This window comes from Ovis canadensis, chromosome 13 (genome assembly GCF_042477335.2).
Source record: "Ovis canadensis isolate MfBH-ARS-UI-01 breed Bighorn chromosome 13, ARS-UI_OviCan_v2, whole genome shotgun sequence".
NCBI classification, from domain to species: Eukaryota; Metazoa; Chordata; class Mammalia; order Artiodactyla; family Bovidae; genus Ovis; species Ovis canadensis.
The window spans coordinates 90144197-90154683 of NC_091257.1; the positions used below are offsets into that span (position 1 = coordinate 90144197).

At 40.3% G+C, this 10487-nt stretch overlaps 1 protein-coding gene across 4 annotated transcripts in view; it reads right to left on the bottom strand.

Annotated features, from left to right (window-relative positions):
- NCOA5 (nuclear receptor coactivator 5) overlaps positions 1 to 10487 on the bottom strand; it is a 30586-nt gene that overhangs the window by 13790 nt on the left and 6309 nt on the right. For 2 of the 4 annotated variants that reach the window (XM_069548693.1, XM_069548691.1), the window contains exon 2: positions 5357 to 5423. The exons of the other annotated variants lie outside the window; for them this stretch is intronic. In XM_069548693.1, the coding sequence (XP_069404794.1) occupies positions 5357 to 5394 (38 nt within the window). In that variant the 5' untranslated portion in view covers positions 5395 to 5423. The remainder of the gene's footprint in view (positions 1 to 5356; positions 5424 to 10487) is intronic. 4 annotated transcript variants of the gene reach the window in all.

Sequence of the window (10487 nt, forward strand, 5' to 3'; positions counted from 1 at the left end):
CAGACCACAGACCACAGACAAAGCCTGGAGAAAACGGGGTGGGGGGTGGGACAGGGCTACCACCACATCACAGCACTTTTCACAGTCTTAGGATGATTACAAATGCCACATCTGGTTCTCATTCTTTTGAACCCACTGAAATACCTTACTCACCTGGCGAGAGTTTATTCCTGGAGGTTGACCACAATACCCTAGATTCCCAAAGTCTAGGTTCATGTTTCTAGTTTGAGAAGGTAAGCAGTCAATCTAAAGTCTGTGTGCAACAAAACTGTGAATTCCCCCTTAATTACCTTTGGGGTAAAAATGTAGAAGAGATGATATTCACAAGGGAAAGAACCAAAGGAGTAGCAGAAGCAGGGACAGAGAGGATAGCAAGGCTCTAAAATGAAAAGGGAAAGCTTTCCTTTCTCCAAAAGACAAGCAGTATGGCAGACTGCTTTTCTTCTGGAGACAAAAACAAAATAACCCTTTAGGTGCCAAACAAGACCTCCCCAGAACAAAATGGATCCTGGTGTTGGCCCCAACATCTTTCTCAAAATAAGAACCAGATAACAAAAAGATGGTACAGTGTGCAGGATTCAGAGTGCCGCAAGGATGAAGCCTGCTGAACAAGATGCTTGGCCTCAAACAACAAGTGGGTTAGAGGCAAGTTTCTGGAGAATGAAGTTCACTATATCATCCCATGATACCAAAGTTGTTTAACTGGAGACCAATGCACTGTACCCTCAAGCACTAGGTCACCAGAAGCTAAAAAGAAACTGAACGACAGTTAAAACTTCAGAACCAGAGTCCACAAACTGAAAGCAGTTGATAAACATCACTAAAATTCGGTTGCAAATTCCTCATTTATTCAGCAGGAGGGGGCAAAGCCAAATGCTCTTTTGCCTTGAGAGAAATGGTAGTCAAACAATATTTGCAAACATCTGAGAGGTAAGGAGGGATGGATGAAGGAAAAGACCATGGCTCAGATGGCAAGTGATATGCTCCTGGCAGAAGTGCTTCTCTTCCTGAGGAGCACTAGGCATTTGAGAGCTCTTGGACAACTGATGGACTCCGAGCTTCTCTTAGAGACAGCCTTAAGCCCAGGATGGTGCTCTTTGGCCTTGGCTGTTCAGGAGGTCAGGGAGGAAGGCCTCCGTCCTTTGCTTGTCAGCATCTCCTTTTTTCTTTCTGTTCACTGGAATATTTTCCTTCTAAAGCCAGCCTTTTTTCTCCTGAAAAAAAAAATCCATCAGCTCTTTGTATTTCTGTTCTGTCACAGATACTGCCCACAAATACCATTCTCTAAATGGCTGGCTGCTGTGTGATGCTGACCCCCCACCAGGAGCTCCATGCTACCGTCAGCAACAGAGACAACAGGCTTGTACAGAGTTTCGCCACTGGGTGCAGGAAGGATAACGAGGGGTAGCAAGCAACCGCACCTTACAGATCCAAACTCTGTAAGTGCCCCTGCTTCTCCCGGAAGCGCACTGATAATTTTCTCAAACACAAATGCGACTCTTCTGTTGGTAGAGAGGTGGCACTTGCTGAGAACTGACGGATCTTCTTTAAGTGTTAGTGAGCACGTAATCAGCCTGGAGTCTTTAATTGTGAAGCCCACCTAGAGCTAGGGCAGTCTCACACCCAAGAAGCAAGCAGTGACTAAAGGAATTAACACTGTGGATACACAGAAATCACCTCAGGCCACGTAAGAAACTTGTCTGCAGTTAGGCTTTTTCTTTTTTTAATAACTGAAATATAGCTGACAATGGCCAGGTTATTTCTGATGAACCAATCCTTGACGACTTTCACCAACGAGGCACCAGGCCTAACATTCTTCACGAATACATAGAGAAATTCTCTGCAGAGGTCTCGACATAGACAAGTAACTCTATTTGCTTTTCCTCAGGTCATGCAGGAAGGTTTAGGAAGTAGAGTATCACTCAGAGGCCATGTCTGCAGAAGGATATGTTCCAAAACCTGGACTGCTCAAGTGTTGAGCTGAAGATGGAAACTGAGAACTGAGGCACGACTAGAATCATGGTCCATTCTCCGAGGATGGTTAAGACTAATGCCGAGCACCAATGCGAGACAACCTGCATGGTAACTGTGCAGTGCTCTCAATGTGCACAGCGGAGTTCAATGAAGCGGTCCAAGGGTTAAATGACGAGAATTCAGGCTGAAATGTGATCCAGAGTAGGGATCCCTGATGCAGAATTCTGTGCTTGGCTGGGCTAGTACCATCAGAACCACATTCCAACAGCTGGAGTCATTAGGGAGGCATATTACTGAACGGTGAGCAACACCAGCAGAACTGTGGCTTACAGAGACATTTGAAGAGGTGATAATCCTGTGAAAATCCCCAAAGATACTGAGGTGTTTTGACACTCAAGGTTAAAGTCCAGCAAAATAAGGTGTTACAAAGGTCTTGCCAGCATGCTTAGAAACAATTTTCTTAAAAAGCAGCAACACTGAAAACACAGAGTTACAACTTAAGGGAAATGCTTGCTATAGGTACTTTTTTTTTTTCCCCTTCCTGTGAACAATCCATTCCTCCATGGCTGGGGGCACATAAAATGTTTAGGGTTGCTAACTGAAGGCAGCTGGATTGCTGTCAACATACTGGCACACTGGAGTTTTGACTGGAAGCACGCACCTGAAAAGAGTGCGCGCTGGCCAGTGTTCACCCTCAGAGAAATGATTAGCCCCTTCCAGACTAGTATCTTAAGAGAGAATATACAATAAACACAATGATAAAAACGTTAGTGTTCTATTTTGAATACAACATTCAATTTACCTGACTTTAGGGTTTGAAAATTTTTATTTTTAAATGGAACAAAACTGAGACTCTGCTTAGACTTTTAGATGGGGCTCAGAATAGATTTTTTTTTTTTTTTTACTAAATGTGAATATTCCTCTTCCCCAAACCTTACTGACTATGACTATATGAAACTTAATCATGCTAAACAACACTTTGAGGAACCCAGTTAGGGACGATCACCAAGAAGACTGATTTTTAATGGACCTTTAATTAGCCTAGCTGTCCCTCCTATTGATTATAAATAAAGCGGGGGAAAAAAAAAAAATAAATAAATAAATAAATAAATAAAGCGGGGAGCCATAGCCCAATCCACATCCCAAATGACCTCATCTTAGAATTTATTTTTGAGGAAGATGATATATTAAAATGAAAATATAAGTGACATATGTTTATAAATCTGGTAAGGAGAACATTTTAAAAGGCCCCCTCCAATGTTGTTTGTATATTTTATCTTTGGTGGGGGGATATAAAAAAGAAAGAAAAAAGCATTCTTCCGTTATAGATGAAATTATAGAGTTGCATTTTAGGCTGGGATGAAATTAATCTTTTAAATTTAATGCTCTGGCAATGGCAATATTGGATTTCAAGTAGGAGAGTAAGCTATTTCCCCAACATTGCCAATGCTTAGTGAATAGCTACAATAATGGGAAATGTTAAAATTGTCTGGTTAGGTATATTTTTAGTGGAATGACATAAAATATTCTTATCATAGCACAAATGAGAACTTTTTATTCTGTGATGTGCAGTCCCACCTCCTTTTTGCCTGCAGAAACACTACCCAGACATCACAGACATCATGAGGGTACAGAGAGCAGGAGGATTTTACCAAGGGAGCGTCTTTATAGTGACCAATTCTACACTCCTATAAGCTACCTACTTCAGAAACATACACATTTGAGCTCCTTGGAAACTGGATATACACCGCATCTCCTTTCAGGTCATTTAGCAACCCCAGCTTCCCGTGGAGCCCCATATGTCTGACCATTAGATGCGAACTCTCAGTCACTTGTATTCCATGTTTACTGGGGCAACGAGGAGCAACACTGAAGGGACTGCCCAGCATCTGCAGCGTGGTTAGATGCGGCACAATGGAAACAGACTTATATGGATCTGAAGTGCCAGAGCATTCATTTATGTTCTTTAGGGCACTCACACATACACACAAAATCAATCAATATACTATTTACCTGCAAGCTGCAGGCATTCCTTATGGTGTCAGAGAAAACAAACAGAATACCAATGTATACGCTCACTTCTGCAGTGAAACCAATGGATGACCAGGGCATCCAGCTAACAGCTGTGGTGCAGCTATAATTGTGGTGTTAGATTCAACTTCCAGGCAGAGTGCTCAAAGAACTTAACTGAAATCAGAAGCATTACGTTGTCCCTAAGGTCAGCTTGAACTCTGCAGAACATACCCGTGTAATTTAATCCTGGTAGCTTAGAAAATACCATCAGGTCCAAGTGGGCGCATATACAAACACAGAGCATCCAATCCTTCCTATAAGTAGGTAACAAACTATAGGTGTTTTTGTTTCAAAGCAGGACAGCTATGTTATGTGTACGTGCCCAGTTAGTTGGGTACACCCCCAAGTGACCTGCGGAGCTACCAGTACAGACTAGGATTTGTTGTACTCGGCATGTTCAGTCATCATATGAAATGTAGTTCCCTGTGGTATATAGCTTAGGTACACGCTTTACTGTGGAAAACTGGCATTTTACTTAGGGGCAAAGGCAAAATCCATACTGAGTATCCACTTGGGCCATGAGGAGACACCAGATATGAGATATGTATGTCTGCATTCCACACAAATCTGCACACACTGCATCCACTTGTGCGCTATTTATGAGGTCAGACAGTCTGAATACAATATACTCATCTTTGGTGTAATGGCAACATTAATGAGGCTCTTCTTTGGGACGAATTTAATGCATATCTTGAGGGTACACATCAGGACTATCTCTTGTAAATAGTGGAAGACTATTTGGGGAGATGCTTTTTATTTCCAGGAAAACTAAGAAAAAGGGAGACTTCTAGAGGTAGGGTGTTTTTGCCCTTTTTATTTCCCCTCAATAGGTAACCCAAGCATGCGAGCGCACAGGGGATCTGCAGCACGGGCACAGGAGCAATCTCTCAAGCAGCACTTTCTGTAACCCTGGGTGAGCATCTGGACCGGCAGCCATGTGGAATGAAGAGTCGAGCCTGCTGCAGGGCAGCGTAGCACACACCAACGACCCTCGGGCACTCCTGCTGTGGAGGCTCCCACTGACACGTGAGCGGGGGACACACAGAGGTTTATCCTCTTCCAATCGCCTGCAACTCACGGTGCAAGCTGAACTTGCTGGGTTTGCCACGGAAAACAAAGCTTCCTCTGCATCTCCTGATGTATGTTCTAAAAAAGCAGCAAGGCCCTTCACACAGGTTCACGTTCTTATTGTTTGCTTGTGGTTTCTGATTTCTTTGGGGGGAAGAAAAGACCCTTGATGTACGAAGTTGGGCTTAACTCCCCAGAGCCCAACTCTCCCAAGGTAACTCACTGCTTCAGGGTACTTTACCTTCGTGTGGGGCTGGGTCTTGATGGAGCCGTATTCATATTTCTTCTTTCCGCTGCCTTATTAATATCTGAAAAGAATAATCAACCCATCTGTTCAATGCTACGGAATAAAAACAAGATCATCAGCACATTTCAAATGAAAGCAACAACAAAAAAACTACAATGACAACCAGATGGTGTAAGAAAATCCATTCAGCAGACGCATAGTCACTTGGGCAATTTTTATTAAGTTACAGCAGTACGTTGTCATGGCTTGGTAGAGAATGTCCCTCAGTTTTCTAGCTAACACATAATTTGTGTAAAACTGATCATGTCAAGGCTTTAACACTGCCAAGCCTAAACCTAAAAACTGCCTCCTCCAAAAGGGGAAAAGTGTCTTCTAAACTCTTGGAGAGCCAGATGTGTGATTCTTTTTTGAGGGCAGGAGAAAGAAAGAAAGAGAATTTTAAAAAGAGAGAGAGTGCAAGGGCAAGTAGTTCCATTTTATATTACAAGGAAGTAATGGTTGGAATCCAGTTTTAAAACATCTAATATTCCATGAAGCAGGGGCTCCTTTTAGTTTGCCTTGTGGCATTCTATTGGTTAGAATCTTCCAGAATGAGATGTAGGGAAGAAATTAATTTTTTCAAAACAAAGCATATGACATGTTAATATTTATAATCCTCATAAGTACCTAAGAATAAGAACTGTCATTTGGTATAGTAAGGTTAAGTAATAAAACACTCATTGTAAGTTTTCACTACAGAAGCCTGGCATATACAACTAGATAAAGAACAGTGGAAACATAAACTCACAGAAGCCAATCTGCGCAGTTAAAGCCTCTCGGTTAAAAACAAAACAAACCTACTTTGCAAAAGCTGAAGCAAGTAATAAAAACACCATATGTAAGTAAGAAATATCTAAAGAAATGTACCAATCTATGCTCAAAGATAACACCCGATAAATTTTATATGCCTTAAAAAATAAGCACATTAAAAATTTCCTACTTTAGTATATGGAGAAATAAAACTGCTTTCTGCTGCAGTGTAATTTTATTTCCCTTGTTCCATATTAAGCAATTAACAGTGTATCTAATAATGACATTAAATGGTATTAAACAATCATACAATTAGGATTTAAAACAGTGATTTTAAATAGCTTTGAAAATAGTAATTATGTGTGTGAAAAATTCTAACCAGAGTTGTATCACATGGAAGACCACAGTAATGATAAACCTTAAAGAGGTCTTATATGTCTTTCCCCTGCTATGTTGTCAACTATTGAGTTCCTGTTCAAGTGAGAATGATCTTCAGTTCCATTTTAAGTCAGAAGCCCCTTATCTTTAGGAGAATGGCTTTTGACCAAACTGAAGGTAACATATCTAAACAGTCAGAGAGGTATATTCTATGTAAACTGCTCCTTAAGTTTCTAACTGAGCAGATCCAATCCCTCTACCTTTATAAAGAATCAGGAAATATGTTCTACACAGAAATTGGCCAGTAATACCTGACCATGGGTTTGGTATTGCATGTTACAAGTTACAACCCTTAAAGTTCACTAAGGCCTGACATTTCTTTTTTTTTTAATATTTATTTATTGGCTGCACTGGGGTCTAGTTGCAGCACGCAGGATCTAGTTCCCTGACTGGGATCGAACCTAGGCCCCCTGCACTGGGAGTGCAGAATCTTAGCCACTGGACCACCAGGGAAGTCTCAAGTCCTGAAATATTAACACATGTTATATAATGACAGACCATACAGGGAGCATCTAGTTTCTTCTATATGTAATTGTGAAGAGTATCAGGCTCAGACTTAGAAGGGCCTACTGACCTAGTCCGCCCACTTACTTTGTACTGCTTTCTAATACAGGGTGACTATGATTCAGAGAGAAATGTAAAGTCTTTGATTATTTAAGCAGTTTTCAAAGTATCTCTGGAATACATGGGGAGTGGTGTTAGTGGCGTGCACATTTCTTTTAAATAAGGACCATATTTCCCAGCAGGATTCCATGTATTATTAAACAGTCATGTAAATAAAACTCATCTAAACACTGACTTGACTCAGCAAACATTTAGGTGAGAATATGGAACACAAGGTACTACTATAACTGGTGTCTATAAATACTATATAATTTTGCCCTCATATGAAAAGGACTGCTGCATTGTATAATTATATCCAATTCTGTGAGGGCCGCTAAATATAGGACTGGGGAGACCAAAATCCTCATGGTACCATATAACTTTGGGGCAAAACTGGTTGCAGTCAGAATGAAGGAGGGAAATATTTTCCTTTGAAGTTCGTGAAATTCTTTTCGATCACTTGAAAGATTATTTAAAAAATTCAAGATTATATCTTTAAACCATCTGACTGTAATTTGCCTCCTAGTATCCATTTTCATGGAGGAGTCCAAAGTAATTGGTTTTGGATGGTGTTGCTTAAGCTTCTTTTGCAGAAAAGAGAACTCTTAGACCATTTTCTTAATTTTAGGGGTTAGCAAACTTTGGTATGGTATAGCAACTGTTTGTTTATTCATTCCTATTAAAGAGATCCATAAATCTCCACCTTGAGTAAGATTTGGACAAAATGAAATTTGAAACATTTTGCTAGTCTCACTGCCATGTAAGAGGACTGCTCAGGTTAGGCTAGAGGTGGAGGTGTTTTCATTAAGAGTTATGAAAAACTATCATCACCGCCAATTCACATACACAAACAAGTCTAACATATGTGCACACAGAACTTTTGGAAAACCTAAGAATTCGGAAATACAGAAAGAACAGAGAAGCTACCAAAAGTACAAATAACTTCAGAGAGCTGATCATGGTACAACAAAGATTTAAAGCAGCAGGAAAAACAAACCAACAAACCAAAGCCTTGCCCCATCCCAATTTTCTGTCACACAATTTGAAAACCTGGAGGTTCATCTGAACAAGTTTCCATTTGAAAATGCAAATACTGGGAGTAGTAAAGGGGGTTTTTGTATTAATTAATTGAATCAGATTATTTTCTTTCTATCCCTACTGAGATAGATCCTTGGTGGCTCAGATGGTAAAGCATCTGTCTACAATGCTGGAGACCTAGGTTCGATCCCTGGGTCGGGAAGATCCCCTGGAGAAGGAAATGGCAATCCACTCCAGTACTATTGCCTGGAAAACCCCATGGACAGAGGAGCCTGGTAGGCTATAGTCCATGGGGTCACAAAAAGTCAGACACGACTGAGCGACTTCACTTTCACTACTGAGATACAAAATTTACACCAAAGAAATAGAAATGATATCAATGTAAAGGGAAAACAGAAAGACAATTTGGGAATCTTTCTGGACATTAGAGGGGAATCAAAATTGGAGGGAATTTAATCAACAGGAGGGCAGTGGTAACTTAAAAGAATCTCCAAGGAGAGGTGGAATGCCTCTTCTGCCTAAAACAGGGGAGAAACTGCGCTTCTTTTTCTTCCTGCTTTATTTTATCTGGGGCAGCTCAGCCTCAGTGTCGTTGCCACCTCAGCCTGGTTGGTAGTTCTACACTTTGTCAATTTATTAGCAATGTGAATACCATTCAAAGTCACCGTTACCACAAGGTGCTTAACCTTCACCTGAATAGCTATAACTTCTAAGGGGTAAAAATAGTTAAAAGCACTTCTCTGGTAAGAATTTTTAGACAAGAAAAATAGCACCAACTGAAGGGATTCACATAAAAGGGGGAAAAAAATGGAAAATAATCTGGAAAATGTTATACAGGAAGCAGCAGAGCTGTTTTAAATCACAAAAGAGTGGGGGTAAAGAACTCCCAAAGGAAGGCACAATGCCTAATCTACAATTTTATTTTAGACTAATATGCCAGACAGAGTTCACACAATGGTACTCAGATATGCTATAAATAAAAATGCATGTTTCATTCATAGTATCAGGAACTGGTTTGTTCTATTTTTTAATTGTACCACCACAAAACAATTCTTTTCACCTTAAAGCCAATTTTTATACTTCAAAGACCGTCACAATGGAAAACAGGACTATTCTAAACAAGTGCAGTATGAACTGTAACATTTGCCAGTACCACCACTGGTTGCTGAAATAAGTCCTAACCACTGGACTGCCAGGGAATTCCCTACAATTTCAAGAAATGATTACAAATGAAATAAAGCTTGCCAATAGGTCTAACTGCAAAGCAACCAACAATCAGGAATTATTAAATGGGAAATACATGATGACAAAGATAATGCTACTTGAGAAACCATACTGACAAGACAGTGAATATGAGACAGTAACTCCCAAAACTGGGAAGGGAAAGGACAGGACTTCTCACACCGTATTTATGAAGATGACTTTGACGATATATTGTACCATTAGGGATATTATGAGTTATACTGTAAAGAGTTAGGGATAAGAGAATGCTTGGCTTGCTGCTTCTAAATCAATGCTTTAAGCTCACTCTGAAAACTACACAACCCCTCATATTTGATTATCCCCTTCAATTTCTAATTGAAATAATTATTGTATCCTTAATGGTATTAGGATGTTATTCCAAGGAACAGGAATGGTGGAAACAATGTAACTTATATTTACAAAATACTTGCTCTGTCCCAGAGCCTGTACTGAGAATGTTACATGCAGTATCTCCAGCAAGCCTTTCTACAACCCTTGGAGTTGTATTATGATCTCTATTTTGAGAATGAGGAAATTTGAAGTTTAGAGAAATTAGGTGACTTATCTGAGGTCACAAGATGATGAAAAGGCAGAGCTAAGGCAGAGCTAGAACTCAAAACCAGGTGTGCCTGACACTAACATGCTTAAACATGTTACGCTGCCTCCAACAGGGAGTAGAAAGACCTGACTTCCATTTTGAACACTGGTGAGGGCTCCCTGATCAGATGCTGATGGAATCTGGAAAAGGCAGTCTATGCTGGGCACACCAGTGTTTAAGTGCCCCAGACACTCAACAGGGTAGGACCCGATTATTCAATTACAACTTTTATTTCTATTACCTCAAACAACGTTTCTGGCTTTTACTACTGACATTCTATTCACTATAACACCTCAGACAAAAATTCTCTATCAATATTTAATTTCTGGCCCTTTTTACTTCTTTTGAGTAAAGAACCTTGGTTGGAATCAGCAAATCTGAGTTCTAGCCCTACTTTTCTGGGATGTGGGGGAAGGG